Source organism: Pestalotiopsis fici, assembly GCF_000516985.1.
Source record: "Pestalotiopsis fici W106-1 unplaced genomic scaffold PFICI_Scf_6, whole genome shotgun sequence".
Classification (NCBI taxonomy): Eukaryota; Fungi; Ascomycota; class Sordariomycetes; order Amphisphaeriales; family Sporocadaceae; genus Pestalotiopsis; species Pestalotiopsis fici.
Window position 1 is genome coordinate 2,574,070 of NW_006917096.1, and position 24,828 is coordinate 2,598,897.

Here is a 24,828-nt window from a genome sequence, read left to right on the forward strand (position 1 = left end):
GTGTATCCATTATAAGCAAGGTTTTCAGGGACCACTGCCTCATCGATACGAAAAGCGATCGGGCCTTTGTTTTCTGAAATGCTTCTATGCGCCCCTCTTGCTGCCACGATGACGGCATTCTCCTTGTAGCTTATTTTGATGCATAACAGGTGTCTGATGAGTGCTTTTACGAAAGAAGGTTGTTGTGGATTGCGTCTTGAACATGATTCTGGTGGAGTTTGGGTGTCGGGTGTAAGCGAAATTCGCACGGAATCGTAGATCATCGCCGGCAATGTTGAGCTGCATGTGAGCAATGGAAATTACCCCCTTTTCTTCGGTGCGACTATAAACCGACGAACGGGAGAAAGGTAACAGCCTTCCTGTACGTCAAATTCAACTTGCATGGAGTTAAGACTTCAGCAAGTCAGCATCGGTCAACATAGGGTATTGATCGACCACCACAGGTCCTGCTCTGCCACCTGTCTATTTTTCCTTTCTTCATTCCACGGTACCTGGCATCCACCGGCATCCAAATAGCTGCGCCTCAATTCTGGCATACACGATTCTTCTTTCTCTGGGGCTGGTTCAAACATATCTAGCGGATTATCCACCTAACGAGGTATGCTTGGATCTGTGACATCATTCAATATCAGTGATCGAGTCAGAAATCGTAGAGAATGGTCATTAGCGAGACAAGATCAAAACTTCCAACTACGTCTCAAAGACTGAAGCTGTTAAACGATCCCATTGCGAAAGAAATTCGTCCTACTTAATGTTCGTGACAGTTGATGCCTCACTTGGGAGGCTCTCAAATCCTAGTTGGAATCGCATCGTGATCAGGTCGACAAGAGGAAAAGTTGGGGAGAAATATGTCAATTTTCAGACTGGCTTGCTTCACAACTCAGGAATATCACATATTTAAACTGACAAAGTTGCCTCGGCCTTGAGATCCCGACTGCTGGCACCGACAGAGATGGTGTAGTCTCCGCTCTCCACCTTCCAGTTCTGCGCCACCGTGTCCCACACGCTGAGATCTCGCCTCCGGAGGGAAAAGACCACGGTCGCCTGGTCGCCGGGCTGGATCGTCACCTTTTCAAAGCCGCGGAGCTGGCGGACGGGCTCGTCGGCGGCCTCGGGGAAGGCAACGTAGAGCTGGGCGACCTCGGCACCCGCCAGCGAGCCCGTGTTGGAGATGGTCGCCTCCACCGTGGCGACCACGTCCCAGAGGTCCTCGCGGCCGCCAATGGCGAGATCGCCGGTCGCGTAGCCGCTGGTCAGGTTGCTGGTGCTTGCGACGGTAATGGCCGAATCGTATTCAAAGGTCGTGTACGACAGACCGTAGCCAAACTCGTAGCGCGGGGTGATGTTTTGCTGGTCAAAGTACTTGTAGTCAATGTAGTTGCCCTCGGTGTAGTTGAGCAGCAGGTTGGTCTCCTGGACGAGCGTGCCCTGGTCGTAGTCGGACTCGTTTTTGGCAATGGTGTGGACGAGCTTGCCCGAGGGGTTGACAGCGCCAAAGAGCACGTCGTCAATGGCGTTGCCCGACTCCTGGCCCAGGGGTCCGCCGTAGATGACACCGGTCACGTTTTCGTGCTCGATCCAGGCGTCGACGAGGCGGGGACCAATCGTGTTGATCACGACAATGGTGTTGTTGCACACATCGGCAACAGTGGTGACCAGGCTGGATTGTACGGGTTAGCTCGAATCTGTGAGTTGGACAGATTGAAAAAACTTACGTGTCCTGGGTGGCGTTGCGGAGTTCGCTGCGATCGGCACCTTCACCAGCCCATGCGTTCAAAAAGACGACACAGGCATCAGAGAGATCAGCAACGCCAGTGGTGGACTCGGTCAGTTCAGTACCAGAACCGCTCATGCCGCTGGAGCTGTTGGTGCTCTCATCGGTCAACCACCATCGAAGCATGAAGCCGTCGCTGGCAGCCCTCTGATTGAACAGCTGGAAAGGCGTGGAGAGGTATGCGAGAGAGCCCATGGCACTTCCACCTACAACAGACATGTCTAACGTTGCTTTTGGTTAGATATCGTCATGACTGGCTAGGAGCTGGGATGTACTCACGGCCCTGCATTGTTGGTGGCTCGCCATCATAAACGGACAGCGCCGTGTTAGCGCCAACGTATCTGGGAGCGGCATGGTAACCAAAGATGCTGATAGACTTCTTGTCCTTGAGAGGCAAGGCATTGTTGGTGTTCTTGAGGAGTACCAAAGAGTCGGCCGCGTAAGAGCGGGCGTATGCGCTGTGGTTTCCGCGGTTGTCGACATGAGCAGTGGGCTCAGCATAGCTGGGATATCCTTCATCTTGGCCGAGGTGGTAGTAACCCATGACATTGCGGATGACCATGTCGTCGAGTCGGGCCTCCGTCAAGCTGCCGTTGCTTAGAGCAGCGGTAATGGTCGATTCGCTCCAGGTGCTCGAAGAACCAAGGTCCATTCCTCCATTGGCCGAACCAAGCGCCGTCTTTTGACCACCCACGTCGGCGTGGACAAGACCGGGGAAACCAGCCTCAACCTTCAAGTAAGTACCGAGGGCTTGCTGGCTCTCACACTATCCACAATGTCAGTATTGGTATAAAAGTCAAAATCCATTTTGGCGTCGTGTTTTGACTGACCGAGTAGGTACCATTGATACGGTTCATGGCGCACATGACACCGCCGACACCGCTCTTGACGACATCGTAGAATGGTGCAAGATATGTCTCGTGGAATGCCTTGTCATCAATCTGGACACTGTAGGACTCATCCGATGAGGAGGAATCTTCGGCACGCTTCGAAGGAGGAGCACTGCTGTTCGAACCTCCGCCCATGCCACCTCCCATGCCGCCACTGCTGCTCGTCGTGCCCATTCGGTTCGTCTCAAACTCGTTGAGGATAAAGTGCTTGGCGCTTGTTACGACACCAGAATCGGCCATTCCCTGGATGAATTGATGTCAGTCATGTTTGCCCACAACATCGCTGTTGAACATTTCCTACCTTGACAAACTGTCCTGCCATGGCTCTGGAGAAGCTCAAGTTAGCATACACATATCTTTGATGGTCAATGTGGCATTCATGGTACATACCCAGCAAGATAGGAATCGGGTCCGTAGGTCTCTCCCGTTCTACCTCCCCATGCCGAGCGTCCCAGCGGCTGCAGTGTTGGCGCATAAGCCAGATTGATACCTTTGCCACGGTACTCAGTACCAAGAGCCGACCCCTGACCGCGGATAGCCTCCTTATCCCAGGTCATGCTCATGGCGAGACCAGCAGGCCAGGTTGTGACGAAAAAGTAGGTTAAGGGATTGGTCGAAGAATCCAGCATTTTCAAAGCGCTCATATTGCCGGCATCGCCGGCACCGATGAAGGAGACCTTCTCCGACGTGTTGAGCGACTGCACAAAGGCAGCTGCCTTGTCGTAGGCATCCTGCCACTCGCCGAGTTTGACTTGACGATATGATGAGTATTGGATACGAGACAGATGTCGAGAATCTCAACCTACCAGTTCCAGAGCTGAGCAAATAGTCAGTGTAGTTGGCGGATGCATCGGCTGATACAAGCCAGCCTTGATGCAAAGCCCATAGGACGGAGATGGTCGACGGCAACCTCATGGCTACAAAGCTGCGCCTAAAGATTGAATTTTGGTATCGAAAAGAATGAATAGAGATCTCACGATAAGGGATTTACTGGATCAAGGAGGGAAAACGTCATTTAAGGCCATCATATTCACGATAGACAAGCCGACCAACGGCGGCAGTCGCCGCCAGTTGCTCGCCGCAACACAAACTGTTGATGATGGAATGGGTCCCTTGAGAGAATTCGCTCCCGTCATCGCAGGCTGAATGGAGTGCCCTGAAGCTATCGATTGCCTGCTCAGGTCCCCGAGTCAAACCCATTACGCGTCTCGCCCTGTCGGCTGGCCCCGTTTGTGAGCCTGCAACCAGAGCTCTGGGCCGACTGATGCTACGATATGCCATGGCTAGGGAGGGGTCCAAGGAGACGACCAGGGGACTCAAGTAAAAATCCGGTGCAAAAAGTAGGCTAATTCAAGGACTTCGGTAGTTGGATTTTGAAGATTGACGTCGATCAGCCCTTTAAACTCTATACGGCTCTGTACAAGCCTAGTCCACAAACGGGAAGGAAATGGATATGGCGGGGACCGTTGAACGGGGCAGGACGCGTAACGAGTCGATCGTGATACCATCCGGGTGGAAAGCGTCAAGGCCACGACCAGAGCCACAACATGCTTGTCTGCCATTTTGTTTCTCTTCCTTTTTTTCAAGACACTCTGATGATGGCATGTCGCTGCCTTGCCTGCCACGTGCGTTCCCTGTATGGGGTGCAGTATAATGCTTATTAAGAGTGTTACTCAGCGCCGCCGGCCCACCAAGTATGGCGCTCTCCGATAGCTGCGGACAACTCGGGCGGGTGATCATAAAGGAGAAACGAAGTCAAAGACTCGGCGGTATATGAAATTGTTCATTCCGACTGACCATTTCTTAATCATTGCCAAAGTTGCATTGAATATAATATCAGCCAATTTCAAGCAAAACGGGTTCCAGGATTCTATCCGGAAATAAATCTCAAGAGACAAAAGTTGAAACAGAACGTTTTAATCCCAAAGTGGCTAAAATTTGTTGCTAGACCGAATTGTATTCACGACAGTCCGTCGATCGACTCAAACGGGCCGAAAGAAGCATCTTTTTGGTTGAAAGCCTGCTCCACTAAACGAACAGCCCATTACGCGTACGTATCGTATCGGGCCAACCTACAAACATGGCTAAAAAGCTTGGTTTTGGGGGTCCGGCCTGGATATAATTCCTGCCACGACCAAACTTTTCCATGAATTCAATATACTGCTGTAAGAGCGACAATAATTGTCGCAACTTATGTGAGGCAGACTCGGCCGAGTTCGGGTGCAGCCACGGCCTAGCTGCGTGAGCTTTCGATGAGTACCTATGAGAGCCGTGAAGATGTTGTCGTCTCAAGGTCTGATGGGTTTACGCTTTCAGACTGAATAGATATCTCAGATGATTACTCAATCAACCAGCTCAGGAGTTTGTGATTACTACCTATTCAGAAGCTGGAAACACACCTCTGCTACCAAAACTCATATGATAAAAGGCCATCCGGTGTCCACAGGAGGACGCTTTCCGAAGCGAGAACCGAATATCAGATGGTTTTCAGCACAAATTCCCATGTTTTGAGACAGTCATCGAGCTCCACCACCTTTCGGTAGATGCCGTTTCATTTGGGAGTCCGACCTCCACCAAACCGGGCTTGTGAATGGAGTTTTGTGTTCTTGGAAACAGCTTTTATGTTGAGAGTATGATTGTTTACCCTTGAACCCAACCTTTCAATTTCAGAAGTAGACTACCTCAAAATATGTATCATCCTGTCTTTACCGAGCATGCACTCTAGCGTTTTCGCGCTGGATTTACCAATCAAGCTGCGTGTTCGACAATCGCCTTTTCCCTGCCCGTCTCTGCCTCTACAATGTCTCTTCGCTGCATCTCTGCATACTTCCCCGGCCGCTTGCGAGAGGTTGCATTGCGGTCGCGGGTGACAATGAGCGACGGATTTTCGCGGTAATAGGCATCAAGGTCTTCAAGCGTACGATCGGCTGCGGGCAGTCTGTCAGTACAAGATGCGTAGTACAGTCTCGGGTTTCCAGATTGATCTTGAATTGCACTCACCAGTCTCTGGGTAGAAAAAGTACAGGACTGGCAAAAATGCCGCATTGGTGACGGTCCAGACGATGTAAAACTTCCAGCCCAGGTTCTGTATACCAATTGGTGTGACCTCAACGACGATGAAATTGGTGATCCAATCCGACATGGTGGCTGCGGCAGCCCCCTTGGTCCGCATGGGCAGCGAGTTGATCTCGGTCGGGTAAAGCCAAGGGATTCCCAGCATACCCAGCCCAAAGCCAATGTAGTAGAGGAAGAAAAAGACGACGGATGCCTGCGCTACTTTTTCCTGGCTAGGAAAGTTCTCCTTCTGGGCGTAGTACAGCAAGATGGTCATGAGCAGGAAACAAAAGAACTGAATGGCGGTCGAGATGATCATCATGATTCTTCTACCATATCGTTCCACCAAAGGCGCGGCGGCCAGAGCGGCAAAAAAGTACACGACGGAGCTGACGGCAGCGATCAGACGGGCCATGGTATCGCTGAGATGCACCGACTCCATGAGAAGGGTTGGCAAGTAATACGACATGATATTGATGCCGCCGAATTGTTGCATGGCCTATGGTTTGGGGCCTGTCAGCTATGTGTGTGTCCCGCCACACCCTCCGGATTGTCCTGATGATGGATTAAACTCACCTGTGAGCCAATGCCCAGCAGTAGTCGACGAACAGTCTTGGTGCCGCCGTCTGCGTGACCTCGAGCAAGATCTCTCCATCGAATGGCATTTTCCCGCTCATAGCGAACACTGTAAGCGATTTCATTCCTGGCGGCAATAATAACCGCATCAGCAGGAGTCTTGTTCTCCAAGTCGGCCAAGATGACCATTGCCTCGTCTTCGCGACCGTGAGCAATCAACCACCGAGGCGACTCGGGCAGCCAGGGTACGGTGCCAAAGAGGACAATGAGAAACAAGAATTGCAGGGCGAGGGGCAGCCGCCACGCAATCGCGCCGCCGGCAAAAGAGAGACCAAAGTTGATCCAGTTGACCATGGAGAAGCCGACAATATTCATGGTCATTTCGAGCACAACCAGTTTGCCGCGCCACTTTGTCTGCGAAGTCTCTGTCTGCCATACCGGGGCTGTCGCCGTGTTGATCCCGTTGCCGATACTATGTGAAGTCAGCGTCATAAATGCAGACAAAAAGGCATATGTTGGTGAATGAAGATGGTTTTACCCGGATATGATCCTCCCCACCATCATGTGAGGTACACTAAAGGACGAGGTTTGGAGCGCAGCGCCAACCGCCATGATACAAGATCCGATCATGATGGTCTTCTTCCTGCCGAACCTCTCGCCAATGGTAAAGGCAACCACGGCTGTCACGTATCTAGTCAGCTGGCTTGGTCCATCAATGGCCATGGCATGGTAAATTGTCACCTCCAAGAAAGCATCCCACAGCGTATATGGATGTGACAATGGACAACAAGTTGGTTTTCTCACTCCCGTTCAAATCGTGCACGTCCAAGTAGTCTTGCGTAATGACGACGCCGGAGAATACACCTTGATCGTAGCCGAACAATGCCACTATGAACGAAGATGATCAGTCAGCTAGTGTCCAAGTTCTGGTCTCTGAATGCTACTCACTATCAGTGGCGCATGCAACCTAGGGGATATGTCAGTCAGCGCACCCCAAAAGATACCAGGTAAATAGAACAACCCACCGTAATCCAAAACGTAAGCCATCCACCTCGAAATCCGAACCACCTGGATTTGCCGTTGCTTTGATTGATGGACCCCATGTTGAATCGAGGTGCCAGGGCATGTGTAGTACATCCACAATAGACCAAAATGATGACGCCTGACTTAGCTTAGACGTCTCAATCGCCTTGTCGAGCCTCTCGAATTCCCAAACGCCTTGCAATGTAAGAGAGGTGCAATGTTTATATGCACTTGTAGATGGAATCGTCGTCAATCGCCCGGGGGTGCCCTTGCAGTTGTTCCTCCCCGCAACCGAATGCTCATTGTTATTCCCCCGCTATTCGCGGATCATGCATCTAAAAAGCCGTGTCCACTATGCCATCACGCAGGCTTGGCCGTTTTTCACGCCAGGACAAGGCCTGGTCTGGTACGCCAATTTATCAGGATTGCTGTGCATGCGCGGGAATTGATACCTGATCTCTGCATCCATAGGTACATGATCGACAGTGCTCACGCGAGGAGTGAGAAACGGCCAGAAACGTACGTTGAATAGAGCATTACTACATATATACGTATCCAATATGTTTCGAACTTTGACTATCAATGCTAGCAGGGCCTAGTTTAGCCAATTGCGTCACGTAATTTGGGGATTGGCAGCATTATAATCTTGCCATTAGCTCAAAACCATAGAACTTTTGGTGGCTTCATACTATTCACTAGACGAATGCATTGCCATGTCTTGTATTTGGCCCACAAAATCCCAATGGGGAGATAAAGAGAGTGACGCATGGGATAAGAGGAATTCTGGGGCAGTTCCAGAATATTGGGTCAATACGTCATGCTAATATTCTATCGGCGTGTCGGTAAACCACACGGATGCTGTTAAGCGGTTGAGGCAAGCACATGATAAAATTGTGGATCAGTACGGACGAGTATTGCCCGAGAATAGCGAACAATGTCCTCATACCAAAGAAGTAGCAGTAGCCGTGATTTATCACAATATGCACTTGATGCAATTTGAACACAATCAATAAATATATTATTAAAACTATATATCGTGTTTAGTAACAGAGACATGATGCACACTATAATGTGTACCCCAACTTGTAACCTTTGTAACCTTAAATTCTCATCTAACTCAACGGTTTGCCCTAGTATAAGATCATATAAAAAGATTTGCACCCAGCTCTTACGGAAGCGGTTATTAGCTGTTCAGCGTGTTAGCATCTAGCTATCGCTTTGCTCCTGGTAATTTGTGGCACGGGCACTGACCATTAACATTTGCCAATGAGCTTGGCACGAGTGATGGACGTAAATCGAGGAACCTCGCTATACTTCAACTGGTTTTTTGGGATGGTAATCGTGGAGCCAAATCCTCTAGTATTGCCTCCATACGTTTGCGTGACGATTGTTCTGTGGCCAGTATCCGAAAGCCAAGAGGTCCGCGTAGGGGACTATCGCTCGCATGGTTCGATTGGCACGTGAAGCGCAAAAGATTGTACTGGAGGTCTTCGGGAGCGTTGATTCGGGGACGGGGGGTGGCGACGGCGTCTTCGGTATTTTGACTAGAGGCAAGGAGAGAATATCATAAATTAGTGTCTTACAACCACGTGCAAAGTTGCGCATTTATCCTCATTAGACCAAAACGTGTGATGGTTCCGCGGCCTCTCGGCTCTCTGCTCGCACAAGATGAAAGTGTGTCAATACTTAAGGTAACAGACTGCGCCAGTCGATCTCGGGGTACGGGTCGCTGCATGAGGACCCTTAATAATAACCGCTGACATTGTGTTCGTTTCTTTCTGGGTCATAGTGGGCTTAGCGCGTCCCGCCAGTCAGTACCAGTATCTCCCTTGTAAGTGCGAGGCAGCTCAGTGATCCAGCACTATAAGCAATTGTGGACAAGAGGCGTTTTCGATAACAACAGTATTTGGCCGATTGTTGTCGGAAGAGATGCATTGCAGATCGGGCATCTGCGCAAGGTCAAGCCTTCTTTATAAACAGAACTACTACATTACCTATCAACCAAAGTCAAGCTGCGACTGGCGGGACTGGCGTATTTGTCGGCGGCAGTCTGGTCACGACGGCACGGCTTGTTGAAAGGCCTGATTGGGTGAAATAGTCCTGATCGGGGGGATCCACCAAAGTCCACTATGTCCGTTCCTACAGTCTGACAGCCAGGAAACAACATCTAATCCCGAGCTGATTCGCCATGACGGTGGACCGGTAGAATGGAATGCGCAGACCGTTTGCCAGGTATACCTCTTCATACTATAAGCATTTGCTGGATGATGTCAATAGATGTTCTAGATGCCGGCACGCTTGACTGACCTGATGCTGTCCCTTTCTCACCTGAGACTAGGCAAAGGGCCAAGCCATGTCAGGTGTCTCCTGGTTGGCATAACTCCGAGCCACTAAAGAGGGTTATCTGCGGAGCTGCATATAGGGTACTGTGGTCCACCTGAAAAGTGCAACGGTTGTTATCAGGCATCGCTCTCTTTTCGCAAAAGTTCCCAAGAGCTGATTGCATTTCCAAAAGTTCATGACAGGAAATCGTCACTTGGCGACGATTCCAGGGGTCTTTCGGGGTCACGAGAAACTGATTGCCTTCCGCTTATGTTGATCCCCCCACGTTAAATCAGGCATCAAAAGAGGTTTTCCCGGAATCTGAGCCGGCTTGCCCCGTTATTCGCGGTGAGACGGGTTGAGAAAGCAGCATTCGGCAGCCTTGCAAACAAACGTAAACTAGGTAGATGCGCTGGAGGCTCATATTCGTCGCAATAACACCAATTGAAACGCCCCCTTTGTTATGCTTTCTTTTTACCATATTCAGGTGTAGATCTGCTTTCCGACGTTGAAGAAATCACCCCGTGACAGGACGATTTCTACACTTGGGTAGCTTGCTCCGAGATGAACCATGAAACCTCGCCACTGTTATTCCTCTAAGCATTTCGTCTAAGCATGCTTCGGCAGCTGTTTTAGATGACGGGCATACAGTACACGCGCATCTCTTCGTACTTGGGCAAGTACAAAGGTAGCTATCGATGTAAATAGCACACCGAAAAAAAATGACGTCGTGTAGGCAAATGCACCCAGCAGTGATGCGACAGACAGCAACATTAGGTAAAGACTCAGCTATGTTCTAGCATAGGAGGGCCTAGACCGTGTCATGGATTTTGACCGGGGATAGCAACTGCACCTAGTCATGAAAGTGTATAATGGAGGTGCTGGGGGCAGTGTAAACAGATATACGGCCGTAGTCGTCTGTCTCTTTTTGGTGATGCCCATAAGCGAAGCCCGCGGAGGTTGACTCGTGGTCTGGACCTGAGGGGTAGCAACGAGGGGTTGGTCAGGCGCGGAATATCTAATTCATTCTAACATCAATATCCGAATAAGAACAACAGAAACAAAAGCTTACAGTCGGTTCGTGTCAATGAGCAGGAGCAGCGGGAAATTCGTTCGGTGGCTTGACGGCGACTCAGCCTCCACTAGTGGGTAGCTCTGTATTTGGTAGGTGGGAGAGAGAGCACCTCATAAGGGAGACAGCGAATGAGGAGTGGTCGGATCCAGCCCGCCTCATTATTGTACTTTGCTGCTGCATCAATATGCCCAAGAAAAAAAAGGAGTGAATCAAGAAGCCGACGACTCGATGTACTTGTGAAGTGATGATACCAGAAGGGAACTGAGCACTTTGGGTCCGGCTGCCCCCCAGTGTTGCTCTTCCCAGCAATACACTTAGTTAATGTCAGGCAGGTACCAAGAACCCCCTACACAACCCCATTGACCCAATAACCCTAGAGTCCACGACTACCTACCTTAAAAATCATACCAAGCTTCACTAAAGCTCATTCGTTTTCAAATTCTTGTCCTGACTATGTAAATATTTTGGATGTATAATGCTCAAGATGTACGAAGAGCTTGGCGGGATCAATTGATTTTCGTTGGATCTACTTGGAATGTGATTTGATCTTTGGCATCGCACCTTCGACACCATGAAACCCGACGCACAGATTCCATTTGTGACGAAACTGATAATGTTGATAAATTTGAGGAATGGATATCATATTCATATAATCATGAAATTCATGTGTCTAGGTAGCCAAGTAACCCGCCTAACCAGAAAAGCCTGAAACGCCGTTGACCTACATAAGTCATCATGTCTCAACCCGCCCGTTTTTGTAATGCCGCCCAACGCCTCTTGTATATAATGGGTATCCGAAATCGTGAAAAGAAGAAGAGAAGAAAATAATTCAAAGTCCAAAAGCCTGCGAGGCCGACTATATACAAGAAGAAGTAGGATGGTGAAAAGTTGAAGAGAAGTACAAAATTCATAAACGGCTGCCAGTAGTTCACCCAAATCTATTTGGCAACTGTGGTGGCCGGAAGCTCCATTGATCCAGTAGACTGGGTTCTTGTACGGCCTTGTAGTTGCTGAATCGGCCACTCAGCACGCCTCTGGTTGCTTCAAGTCGTGCGAGGGCTTCGTCGTCGTCTCCCGAGAATCTGGTGTAGTCATCAATGGTTTGGAGCACACTTCTGCCGTCGCTATTCCTGACGTGAACGTTGGCTCCTTGCTTTAAAAGTACCTTGACGGCGAATTTCTGGCCGAGCCTTGCTGCGACCTGAAGAACCGTCTCGCCGTTGCGGTTGCGAGCTTCTATGTTGGCACCGGCATTGAGTAGTCGCTCAATCAATTCCTCGAGGGCCTTGTCGTCCTGACCGTCGGTAATATGGGAAACAAATGACATGAGCACCGTATCTCCACTTGCATTGTAGTGATTGACGTCGACATGGGCTTGCAGCACGGTGTCGAGGTACTGTATCCGATGACTGAGTGGGCAAGTTTGGAGGACGGGCTCGTTTTGATCGTCCATTTTTCTCTTGCGGGGTTTTGTGTTGTTTCCTTGCCCGTCAATTGACGCAATGTCCAGAATGACCTCGGCGAGACAGTGCAGAGCATTTCGCCCTTGCGGATCTTCTCTAGTGTAGCCATCATCTGTCGCGTTCACATCGGTGATAATCTTCAGAAATTTCGTGTGCTCCTTGATCTTTTGCTGAGTGCTATCGGTAGTGCCCGGAATAGTCAAGTGGCTCGGTCGCGCCTCTGCCCTGTTGACGGGTATTGTTGAGGCACGCAAGATCATTGGCTTCACTCCAAATGCGTCACGTCGGTTGAGCAAGTTCATGTTGTTCCCAAAGAGACTAGTGATCTCTCTCATGAGTCCCGAGTTGGACTTGAGGTTCGAACGGAGAATGTGAAAGAAGGTTCGACCGTAGACATCTGTGGTGGAAAAATCGAATTGCAGCGATCTCAGTGTTTCGATTAAGATCACTAGTCGTGAGTCCTCCTCGAACCAGTTTGGATGCAAGACGTGGAGGAAAGTCTGACCTCCAGAGTTTGTCGCATTGAGAAGCGGGCTAGGTGGGCTGTTTTCTTGTGACAGCAAGTGAAAGAGATGGGTCATCATATTCTCTCGTGCCGCGACAAGGTGGTAAGTGGTGTTACCGAACTGATCCATGCAAGTTGTACTGTCATAAATGGATTCACTAGTTCCAGCAAAATCACCAGGCAAGCTGTAGTCTGCGACAGAAGTCACACCTTCAGTCTGGCCCCGAAAGTTGGCCATTGTCGGAGGGTTAAAGGCCCCCATGGCGGAGCGTGGAGAAGACCGCGAATGATCAGTACCGTCTTCATTGGAAATGGTGTAGCGCTTAAGTAACCGGAAGACGTCTTTCACATCCGACTTTTGGAGACCCTCGATGCCGTTGAGCTTTTCTTTCATGTTATTCCAAGCTGCCTTGGTGCTTCCTATACTGAAATTGGTTGAGGTGGTCATGGAGGTGCCCTGCCGACCTAATCCTGGGATTGAGCGAAAAAAGGATGCGTAGGATGGATTCTGCATGGTCTGAAGATTTCGCGTCCCGGTATTTTGGCGTGCCGAAGGTGGAATGCTGAACGTTGTTGTGGCTGTCCTTTGCTGCAGGCCAGGCTGTCCAAACATGAAGGTGTCAGTCTTTTCTAGCGACGAGCCGGACGATCGGCCAAAGGATTTGCTGTCCATGGTGTCGGTCCTCTGGTATGGGTGGACAGAGGGGTCATATATTCCAGACATTGGTGAGAGGGGATTTTGTGTGTTTGAGCTCGACTGCGACGATGATCTCGCGCGGTCACTGTTCTTGAGCCCAGCAATGCGCTGCCTCGCCTCGCCCAGGTCTCTCGGTCGCATCCATCGCGGGTCTTTGCCGAGCAGGTGGTTCAGGTGCTTATTAGCAGCTTCCTTTCTGCAAATGACTGACTGTCAGAACATTTCTCAGCAGGGACTGTAAAAGAGACATACCCAGGCGACCAGACCTCATCTCCGAGGACCTTGAGGATCTCGTCGACCTTGAGCGAGGTGTAGCAGTATAGTCGCGTGAGTCGGCGGGCGCGCGGCGGGGTCCATTCCCTAGGACGCCCGCCGCGGTTTGTGCGGTTCGTCGCATTGCTAGTGGCCGGCGACGGCTGGTCGTGGTTCATCATACTGGAGAGTTTGCGAGAGCGCACTGCGACACCGGAAAGTCAAAGTGCACAAAAAGAAGAAAGGGGACAGACAATCGACAGTCAAAAGACACTGCAGCAGAAACAATGATAAATGTCTCCCAGCGAAGAGAGCGAGAGTGTCCGAGTTTCCAAGAGAAAAAGCTGAGATCCAACGAGCGGACAAGGCTGGGCTAAGCTTATTAAAGAATCGCGGGTTGCTGCTGCTTGCTCACTGAAGGTAGTAAGTAGCTTGCCTATGGAGGGGGTAGGTCAAGGTCGTTAGTAGTTGGTGAGTGGCACTGCAAATGCAGGTGGGCGGACAGTGACAATGGAGGGAGCTTTTTCATGGTCTTTCCAAGGATTCAGATCCATCGGGTCGCTTTTGCGACGGCCCAGACTAGCCACACATGGCCGCAAGCACGATAGCTGGCAGATATTATTTACCTTAGTGCGGCGGCCGTTTTGCTGACCTACAGAGCTACCTGTGTACATAGTTTCTACCGATGGTGAATAGGAGGCCTGATCAACAAGGCAGTAAGGTGAGTACAATGGCTTCTTGGATTGTGTTTGCCATTTGCTCTGAATCATAAAGTTATTCCAACGATATCGGCGCAAACCGAGGACCACCGATTCGCATCACCAGTATATTCCAGGGCTATGGAGTACACTTACCCACTAAATCTATGGACTTTACAACCCACCTCATTAGTTTTCGGCTGTTGGCCCTTGGTACTACTATAGGCTCTACCTATAATATAAACATTGTGCATACCTACCGTGCTCCTCGCTACTTGACACGTATATTCCTCTGCGCGGACGGTGATTGCATGAATATTGCGCCTTTTCTGAGGTGAATAGCTTCATCACAAACAGTTCTCTCGTAAGTAACAAGCCAATGCCCATCATTGTCAGCATCATAGTGCAGACGGAGGGGGCTGCGCCGCAATAGTCTGGCACTCTGAACCATCGGCCTGCATCCACCCTGTGCCGCAAACTTGAAAATGGGGGCTGTGCTTGCTCGGGGGCTGGCTGTGCGCTAAGCGGATCTGTAAAAACGCTCATGGACGGTCATCACAGTTCTTTTGGTCCGATAACATCATTTTGGACGAGTACCATGATCCAATTGACCAAGTCCTCGAGGACGGTCCTGGACGGGAAGCGAATGAGATGGTTCATCAGAAGAAGTCTTGTTGGCAGTTCGCCAAGCATTGGTCCGTGTTGCAGGCACCGGAGTCGTGGGGAGTGAGTGTCGCAATAGAGATTCGAGTCTCCTCCGATGGTTCAGTAGGACCTGGTTACACCCACACTATGTCCTCGGCTCTGCTAAACTCCACCGATTAAGCCTTCTTGGCGTAAAATGAAAGATGCCTTCTTTCAAGATGTGCTGGGTCGCGACCTATTTTCCGGGAGAGATCCAATCCTTGCATAAGCGAATTCACGGCAATCAGCCTGACTTTTTTCTTTTTTCGTTCCCCCCGCTCAATCAACAGTCTTCCTGCATTCTCCCCATGCTCAACACTCGTTCGCTACGAAATAGTCTAAGTGTTCAGATGTCTTTGCCAAACGCTCCGATCTAGTAGGATCACCATGAATTTGGGGGGTAAAGTCGAACCGCAACTATGACAATGCAATTGCGACTTATAGGATCTAACGGCCACAGGATTCTCTTTGTATTATTCGCATCATTGATGGCTTATCATCACGTCATTAACATACATCTATACCTAGTTAGGTACCCAGGTATGTAAGTACTTCATTTCCATCGCACATCTCCTGCAGCTTTCCAAATATACATATCGCACATAGCGATTTCAACGCTATTTGAAGGACCCGAAAGTAAACTGCACTGCAATTTTAGCATCAAGCACAATGGACCAATTGCCTTGACCATTTTCTGCGTATTGAAGCCCAGAGCGGCTATGCTTGGCCAGTGGCCAGGTCGTGGTCCCTCCTAGCTTAAAGCTGACTTTTCATAGATAAATCACTCTTCCCGTGGGGAGGACTTATATAGCATCCATCTCGACACCACTAAGTTCATTTACCCCGCCAAATCCTTTGCCTAATCTGGATTTCACTGCAATTTCAACATGACTAGAGGCGGCCGGCCACGGGGACCGAGGAGCACACGCGTGTTAGAGCTCGAGACTGTCCCCATTAAATTTGAGTGGTCCGTCATTGGAAAGCTAGTGGCAGAACAATGTATATAATGAAAAGGCCCCCTCTATTCTTCGTTCCAAAATGACTAATATCGATGATGATTTTTTTGGACACTTTTTGAAGTAGTCTTTCATAGTTATGGCGTGGGTACCGATCCGACAACGTTTTCTGTCCAGCGAAAGACAGACCTTTCTTCCGTTGGTATTCCTCAACCAATGCTGATTCGTCTGATACCACTGGCGCAAGTAAACAAATTCGAAAAACAGGGGCTAAAACGAAGTCAGACGGTGATTTCCAAGACTTACATGTAGCTTTCTATTATCCAAAGGGTGAGCAGAAATGTAAGCTTGTTGCCGACTAAAGTCTTGTGTAGGTGTTTACAATTATGGAAAATGCGATCACTAAGAATACTGCGACTAGGGATTGGCACGATAACAGATTTGAATGAAGACTCTTGTGCGACAGTGCAACGACGTGGCCGACAGTAGTCAATGTGAACGAGACATCCCTTCAACTGATCGCCCAGATCAGACTCGATTGTGATTTTGTGTGTGGTGTGCTCTCCTCTTGGTGTAGGAGAATATACAGTATACACAGTCAAAGTACTTTAAAGTAGTCGGTCGCTGAACAGCGTACAGAAGGTAAAAATATGGCTTTAGTGCCCAATCAAGAACAAATTGTAGCTACCATAAAGCCCCGTTTCTCGCCTTTTTCATACTCATTCATAGTATTCCCCAATAAGATTCGGAAGCTCCTCTAGCTTACTACCATATCCACTTCCGCCTTAAGCACGAAGGATGGCAGCAGGGTGGATCGTGGTGGGAGTACGCGACAGATCAATACCAATCGTCAACCAGGCCAAGAAGCCATCCTCGATGCTGTCGCCAAGCTGGACATAGTTGAAGACGGGGTCATTGTCGTTGCCGACCTCGACGGCAAAGACGCGGTCCTCGGCGTTGGAGGTGACGGGGTTGGTGTTGCTGCTGTAAGGGGAGATTTGCTCCACCAGGTCGCGGACAGACTGGTCCCAGAAGACTTGGCCGACGTGCTGGGCGGTGAGGTCGTAAAAGGTACCGTTCTCGCGCGGTTCGGCGTCCAGGTGGAGGATGGTGTGGACGTGAGTGGCACGGCCGGCGTAGTGGCCCTTTTGGGGGAAAGACAGAAATCAGCTTCAGCACTTTTGGATAAATTCTTTTCGATTACTTACAGGGAATATGGTATCGAACTGAGCAACACCATCTGCGTCAGTGGGCTGGACACCTCTCAGCCAGGTCAAGCCGATCTGAGACTGGCCATTGCCGCCGTTGCTGGTGCCAGAGTAGACGCCCGTGCTGTTGGCGTTGAAGATTTCGTAGTAGGCACCCTCGATGGGCTCACAGGTAGTGTAGTCCAAGAACTGGAAGTCGTAGTGCACAGGAATACCGGGCTCATCCTCGGTCAGATCCGAGCGGACGTATTCGCCAGCAACATCTTAGGGAAAATCATTAGTCAATAGTATGCGGGGACTCGTGGATTGTTCAACGCACAGTACGGTCCGCTCTCGCCCTCGGGAGTCAGGACGCAAGACGAGTTCGATGCGAACAAAGTAGTAGTGGGAGTAGTGAGATCATACCCCGTGTCCGTGGCATTGTGGTCAGTGGCCAGCACGGTGCCGAGATCGCGGCGGGAGACAATGCCGCGCTTCTGCTGAAGCGCCTGCACAGTCGCCGCACGGCGAGCGATGGCGCGGTCCTCGATACCACGGGCCTTGACCTTTGAGGCACAGTGAGCAATGTTTCCACGAGTGGTGAGAAGAAATTCCTGTCGCTTGGCGAGCTCCTCCTCGAGGTCATGGCCGGTGTGAGCCAAAGCCACACCTGAAGCAAGAGCGAGCAGCAGAACCTGGAAGCGCATTTTGAGGGATTGGGAGTATTGTAGAGCAGAAAGGGATGTATTTGTTAACGAATTATTCTTTCAAGTGTCCGTTCAACATCGCGGCCACCATCACCTTCATATATGTGTCGACAATCATGTTGACGTCGCCAATTTAGGAATCTCGGAAGGTTATTGAATACAAGCTTAAACTGAGGTGACCTCCGGTCCCCATCTGCGTGACTCGTCATCAAGGAAAGGTTTTCCTTAGAATTTCAGTCGCTATATTACGTGTCGGTTGTCTCGGTTCATACTGGTATACTCTCGAGCCCTTGAAGTCTATTTAGACGAAGAGTAGTTGGTTGCAACATGCGTAATACCTTGGGTACAATTGGTGTAAAGGCCTTGATGCGGATACATCCACACTGTTACATTAACATCGATCTTCCATATGAGGACTATATAAGTCCAACAAGAGACCAGGATGGTGCATCGTGCATCCCTTGCCGTGATTGGGCCCGCCCTTGGCATCATACGCGATGGCAACTGACAGTCACGGTCTGCATTTCTCACTTTTGTCCTGGTCTTTTTCCTTTCAATGCGGGAACTCAGGTGAGAGGGCTCAGGTCCATGAAGAACTTTTATGAAGACACCAAGAAAAGACAGAGAAGGAAAAGAGGACTAGGCAGTTTGATCTATGCAGTACATGGTTCACGAAGCTCGCCATCTCAAGCTCAAAGGTTCGACAAGCTGCCACCGAATTGGTAACCAGTGCGCACATAAAGTCTCCCTGCAGATCCGAGCAAGATATTACGTGAGGAGCGTACCAATGGAAACTCAATGTGGCTAGGTTCTTTCAAGACGACGCAATCATCAGGTTCGGGACCGTGCAGTTTGGCCCGGGGGTTCGCTCGCTTGGATGGCGATGCCTACACAGCCGCTGAGTTATGTGATTGAGACGAGGATTCGAGAAGCAAGAGCTCAAGTGACCGGCCCGTGATCCAGATATGAACGGGCTTTGGAAATCTGAAGTGCGGGAGGTGGCTTGAATGGGCAGGCGAATGCGGAAGTGGAGGCTAATTTGGTGGATCATGAGTAAAGACATTTGCGAAGGGAATTGAAGTGGGAGTCGTGATGGCAGGTTCTGACGGAGTTGTGTGCATACTGCAAGGTTGTGATCTCAGCTTTGGACGAACCGCGGGTCCTTGATTACCGATGGGGCACATAGTTTTCGTCTATACCCATGTCTTGGGGCTGTCAAAGTCATCACTTGTCCATGTAACGATACCATGGTGTCGTAATCCGCTCTCGCTAAACACTGTCCTCGAATGCTTAAAATGTGCCGGCGGGTGATTTCACGATACTGACTTGAAAGACGAGCCACATGGACAGCTCCTCGTATGTCGTTATTCTTTAGGCAAGCTATCAGTCGAGATCTTAGTCTCAATTTCTTTTGCATGGGAAATCAAGCATTTCAATACAATTCATTTGCCTTCTATTGAGCTAGAAGCCCATTCATGGCGAGAAATCTAAGAAAGCAATTGTGAGGCATCTCTCCCCATACGGCTGATTTGCCAGTAGCTTGACGATATCTGGAAACAGAAGACAAAAAGTGGACCCACACCGTGACAAGCATCCCTCCAAAAGAACAATTGTTGTCATACGTGAACCTCTTCCTGCATGTGAAAGGAAGTCTCATGATGTATGTGGGTTCTGGGCTACAATATGAGATGACGAACCGAGGTACACACGGCGAGTTGTTCATCTCTCGCCATGCTTCTACACTCCCCAGGTCAGTAACAACTTTACCAAATCTTGAAGAATATTGGAATCTGTACACTACTCTGGACCGAGTAGCTTCAACATTAAACATTCAGAAAGTACCTCCCAGGAATCTGGCACCAGGATGAGTGATTGGTGGTTTGTGATGATTATGGGGTCCATCCCAATATGTCAGGTCAAAATACTTTAATCGCTTCGCTGGGTATGCATACGTACGCATTGCAAATTCAGAAGTTATAATTGGTCTGTTTATTGCATGCCCTTGCAGTATTTCTGTTTCGAGTTCATTAAGAGCGCATTAGAGTCGCGGTAGATGACGAACCCGGTACTGGGGTGCGTGGCTGCATGAGAACGTTTCCGGCCGAGATTCCTGTTTCTCGTTGAGATGGAGCAAAAGTTCATTCATTCTGGGGATCTGGAGTCTTTGACCGGCATTCCCCGCACGCCAAGCGCTTGTTCAAGTGGCTCTCCCGCGCGTAGTTAAGAGACGGCGCGTAGGCGGTTCGGAGCGGAGATAACCAGCTCGGCTCGTAGATAACTCGGACCATTGTTATACTTAATTGGAACGATGTTCGACTTCATATTTCGAGATGTAATGCAGTCATTCCAAGACATTATTCTTCATATAAAAAAATACGAGCCTTGATTAGGTACTCATAAGTACACCCCATGGGAGAATCGAGTACGATACCGACAAGACGACATTTCCAGGCAAGAGTGTGCCGGCAACACAATGCACAAGTTTGAAAGGACAAGCAGTCACAGCTGCTATGAGATAATGGACGGGATCGATGGTTTTCAACTCGGAGTCAAGGTTCATTCAAAACCAAAAATATGTTGGAGAGAGAAAACATTATCCAATTTTCTACGCCACCGAACCGAGACCGCTACCACATCGACGACTTAGTCTTGTATTTCTTCAACAATGGGAACGTGCTTTACGGGGAGCATTTTCATTATACTTTCCACGTCGGATTGGAAATCAAGAAGTAATGTCATGGGAAACATGACATAGCTTGGGCAAGAGGGTCTTGGGTACGAACCTTCCTCGAGTCCGCCCAACGATCAAGTCGATAGTGGAATCGCGATAAATCAACGGCTCAAGGATATTCAGAATATGAGCTCTCTATCGGGATAGAAACGATAATCCAAGAGAGGCTTTACAAGTTTCCAAACCCTGTACTTGGAAACATGTTTCTGGCCTCGACAGTCACGATCAATATCAGTCGACGTCAGGCTCACACTTAGCCTCGGAATCACCGTGCGGCGGCAGGCTTCCGGAAGCCAGATCACGGGGCAAAGCAGAAATCCTTTATCCTTTCAGCTATGGATCTTGACAAGCGTTTGTTGACGTTTATGCCATGTCTGTCAAGGTTTATTCAAACAGCTACGTACCTGCAATCCTTGCTGAACTATGGTCGTTAATCGAAAGTGATGGTCACAAGCCCACTCGCGATGGATACGGTGCTGTCGACCCAGCAAATAAATGGTAGGTGTTTACGTTTGTTTCATTGTGGCAAATGCTCTGAATATGTGGTCTACTGGCAGGAAAAGCTCTGCTACTTGAAGGTGCTAATTGATGTCTGGGGCGAGGGATCTTTCAGTTCCAGACGTTGATCTGTTGCGCAATTTCGCGATCAAATTAATCAGGGTATTGGAGCGACCCAACCGACCAGCACCATTAACTTCGAATGGGCAGAGACCAAAGTCTCTTTCCCCCACCGAAGAAGATTCCAAACTGTCATCTGAAGGATTGATCATTTCTCGAACGGGGGACAACCCTCCAAATCCGACCATGGCAATGGTGGCTAGGTAACGCAAACGGCGGGAGGCCTTACCAATCTTGATGACCTCCTTGTTTCTTAACCGTACCTAAACCATGAGAGCCCAAAATCCTCTCTCAGACTACCGCCTGCGGTGATGGCGTAATTCCACCCCGGACAGTGGCCACTTGGTAGAATGGTATAGGTGCAAAATTCGTAAACCTCGAGATAGGATAGAGGTTTCGACTTCGAACCCCTTAGTGCACTGGGTTTATCCTGTGACTTCTGGTATCGATGAGCTTTTGCGATTCTGAACTTTCATTGTTTTTGTTATTTTTGAATATTACAATTTGATACTACCCATAAGGTCAAGGGGGATGATATTGTTCGGTGCATCAAGTTCTACAAGTGCACATTGCACCTTCAGTCAGCATAACGACTATGGGGAACATTCTCAAGATGTACAGACTACAATACTCGAGCTCGTAATGATTCACTGTTTTCCCATGTCCTGCAGTATCAATTCGGCTGCAATTTCTCCTATCCCATACGCTGGCATCTGGGTATTACCGCTGTGTGCCACGGGCATGATACTGCAATCAACAACACGGAGACCCTTGGCTCCATAGACTCTCAGGCCTTGATCGACAACCGCCATCGGATCATCACGCTGACCCAGCTTACACGTGCCCACCGGATGATATGACGTTGACGCGTGCTTTTCCACATATGGTTGCCAATCTTCATTGGTTTTGAACGTGTGGTGGGTTTTTTCAGGCGGCCAGGAGCCCTTGATCTTGTCCTTTGTGCCCGTGCCCGTGGTGATGAGCTCGTTGGCAAAGCGGACGCCCTCTGACATCATCAACAGATCGCGCCTATCAGAGAAGTACCTATGGTCGACAATGGGGTTCTCGAGAGGATCGGTGCTCTCGAGTGTTACTTCTCCACGAGATTGCATGCCCATGAGAAGGCAGCACATTCCAAAGGCAAATTGGCCCTCCTTGGGAAAATCAGTCCACCTGGTACTTCGTGTCAGTATTTTTGAGAAATCGGAGAACTCTTCGAAAGAGATGGCAATGACGCGACTTACTCGGGAGGCCCGCCGTAGGCAATCGTGTGAGCATACTCGAAATTGGGCTGACTCTTCGTTTGCCCCATGGGATCACGGCCAGGCTTGCGGTCAAAACCTCGCCACTCTGCATTCTCGCGCGATAGCCGCTCGTCAAGGCGGGCCCACGCAACAGTGCCAAACGGAAATGCTGAAAGCCACCCGGATTTATCCTCCTTCCACTCCTTGACGGCTTTTTCCAGTGAGTTGGGATCGTGATGGATCTTGGCATCCTCAGTGAGCCCGTCCTCGTTGACTTCATAGTAGACGAAGATCAGCTGGTGATCGGAAAGGTTCTTGCCTACGCCTGGCAGATCAATCTCACAGGTAATGCCGAGCGCGTCCAGTTCTGCTTTCGGGCCCACGCCGGAGCGGAGCAAGACAGCTGGGGAACAATAACTTCCGCAAGACAAGACAACTTCCTTGCGTGCAAAAGCTTCGTGTCTGTTGCCTTGATTGTCCACGTATTGAACACCTCGAGCTCGGGGAGCTTCATCAGAGTCTCGTTCAAAGATGATCTTGTCAGCGGTGGAATGACAGTGTATTTCGACATTGCCTCTCTGGCGGTCCTTGGCGACATAGTCAGCAGCTGTGGACCGAGAGCCTTTCCAGGTCGTTCTCATGGCATGGCCGCAGCCGTGGCCAGTCTCGCCCGTGCTGAACAAGTCTGGAATATAAGGTAGGCCTTTGGACTGGAAGCTGTCCAAGAAAAGATCTCCAAGGGGCCCGCATGGCGCTGGTTCAATATGGACAAGCCCGTCATATCCGTGAGCGTTCTTGTCTTCGGGAAACCATTCCTGAGAATGAAACATTTCGGCCTGCGAATCAGGCGATCAGTTGGGAACCAGGTTGATCTCAAGAGCTGCGATAATTACCTTCTTCATGGCGCGAAACATTTCATCGCCACTCCACTCTGGGAACCCCCAGTCATCGTAGTCTTGCTTGACTCCACGTACACAAACAGTTGCATTGACACAGCTGCTGCCACCCAGGTATTTGCCCCGAGGTAGACGGCATTGGCGACCATTGAGGCCTGGCTGCGGTGGAGTTATGAACCCCCAATCTGTCTCGCCTTCATGGTTCAGAGCCCACCTATGCCATGTTAGATAGGTACTATTTCTTCAGAGAAAAAAAAAAAAAAAAAGATGATTTCACTTACGCACCAGCCATGTGCACATTATCGACTTCTGCACTATCTGCGCCTGCCTCGAGTAGCAGAATCTTGACCGTCGGATCCTCTGACAGACGTGCGGAAACGGTGGACCCGCTTGTGCCACCTCTACAGTATAAAGATCAGCAACCATTACAAACTCGACCTCGCCTATCGACTTACCCAATGACAATGTAGTCAAACTCGTTGACCATTTTGAAAGCTCAGCAGTAGACTAAAGAGTTCGAGGTGTTGTGGGTCAGTTGACATCACAGCTCAATGTCGCAAACTTTCTCGTAGTTTTTGGAACAAGAATTATATTCAGGATTTATAGGATCTATATAGTCTTTGCTCCATCCCAGAAACGAACTTGTTTGAGTCTAAAGGGGGTCCATTGACACGAATGCAGTCGGAAGCGAATACGCATGCCGGTGAGGATACGCAGGCCAGTCAGATTGCCCAGGCGGATAAGGCCCCAGGCTAAGTCTAATTGTAGTACCTCCGCAGCCAGCAAATGCCCCTCTCATGAAAGTACTGCGTTGATCGTACCAAATACGTCGCTGACTGCAGGATATCATACATGAATATTGCCAATTCGAGCACTTGGCAATCGCGGAACGTGCGGTAGATCATTGAGCAAGATTTCCGTGTCTCGAGTCGTCTGCACTCATACTGAAGGATATTGTCGGCCTGTTATATTTGGAATCACTGTATGTGATTGCTCCAAGCAATTATTGGCTATCAATATTGAAACCCAACGAATAGGGGCGATATCCTGCGGTTATCAGACATTCTCTACGACTCCCCGCTTTTTTTTTTTTTTTTTTTTTTTTTCAGCTTGATTGTCATTTTAATCCATTCTCGGCACCCGCTTTGGTTAATTTTGGAACTTGCGCGGCCGAAGTATGTTGGAGATCTGTAATGCCATGGGCTACCGATTCTTGTTTGTAAGTACAAAAACCCAAAGCAATCATCGCTCTAGGCCTAGTGCTTCCCTCCAGACAACCAATTGGTTCCGTCTCTGTACAACGATCGGAAGTATACCCTTCACTGCACATTATATCGTTGTGCGCGCCTCCAATTCCTTTTTCCTTGCCCGCTATTTCTATCTGGCTTACCGAAACTGATCACATGAAACTGCCATGACTGTTATACTTGTACACATGATACTAATACAGTGAGCGAGCATCCTCATGCTGCCATT

At 49.6% G+C, this 24,828-nt stretch overlaps 5 protein-coding genes across 5 annotated transcripts; all 5 read right to left on the reverse strand.

Annotated features, from left to right (window-relative positions):
- Positions 1 to 897: 897 nt before the first annotated feature.
- On the reverse strand, positions 898 to 3,579 carry PFICI_09245 (uncharacterized protein; the record flags this gene model as incomplete). Its single annotated transcript, XM_007837826.1, has 7 exons — positions 898 to 1,660; positions 1,716 to 1,995; positions 2,054 to 2,540; positions 2,605 to 2,907; positions 2,966 to 2,990; positions 3,055 to 3,415; positions 3,471 to 3,579. The coding sequence occupies 7 exons, from the start codon at positions 3,577 to 3,579 to the stop codon at positions 898 to 900; spliced, it is 2,328 nt and encodes a 775-aa protein (XP_007836017.1).
- Positions 3,580 to 5,412: 1,833 nt separating this feature from the next.
- On the reverse strand, positions 5,413 to 7,397 carry PFICI_09246 (uncharacterized protein; the record flags this gene model as incomplete). Its single annotated transcript, XM_007837827.1, has 7 exons — positions 5,413 to 5,591; positions 5,665 to 6,217; positions 6,295 to 6,766; positions 6,833 to 6,974; positions 7,036 to 7,182; positions 7,243 to 7,261; positions 7,320 to 7,397. 7 exons carry the CDS (start codon positions 7,395 to 7,397, stop codon positions 5,413 to 5,415), a joined length of 1,590 nt encoding a protein of 529 aa, XP_007836018.1.
- A 4,245-nt stretch (positions 7,398 to 11,642) lies between these two features.
- On the reverse strand, positions 11,643 to 13,813 carry PFICI_09247 (uncharacterized protein; the record flags this gene model as incomplete). The annotated part of the gene is made up of 2 exons (XM_007837828.1): positions 11,643 to 13,575; positions 13,632 to 13,813. The coding sequence occupies 2 exons, from the start codon at positions 13,811 to 13,813 to the stop codon at positions 11,643 to 11,645; spliced, it is 2,115 nt and encodes a 704-aa protein (XP_007836019.1).
- A 2,941-nt stretch (positions 13,814 to 16,754) lies between these two features.
- Positions 16,755 to 17,863, reverse strand: PFICI_09248 (uncharacterized protein; the record flags this gene model as incomplete). The annotated part of the gene is made up of 3 exons (XM_007837829.1): positions 16,755 to 17,114; positions 17,178 to 17,440; positions 17,497 to 17,863. 3 exons carry the CDS (start codon positions 17,861 to 17,863, stop codon positions 16,755 to 16,757), a joined length of 990 nt encoding a protein of 329 aa, XP_007836020.1.
- A 3,996-nt stretch (positions 17,864 to 21,859) lies between these two features.
- On the reverse strand, positions 21,860 to 23,839 carry PFICI_09249 (uncharacterized protein; the record flags this gene model as incomplete). Its single annotated transcript, XM_007837830.1, has 5 exons — positions 21,860 to 22,385; positions 22,457 to 23,292; positions 23,350 to 23,566; positions 23,634 to 23,753; positions 23,808 to 23,839. 5 exons carry the CDS (start codon positions 23,837 to 23,839, stop codon positions 21,860 to 21,862), a joined length of 1,731 nt encoding a protein of 576 aa, XP_007836021.1.
- Between the last annotated feature and the right edge of the window lie 989 nt (positions 23,840 to 24,828).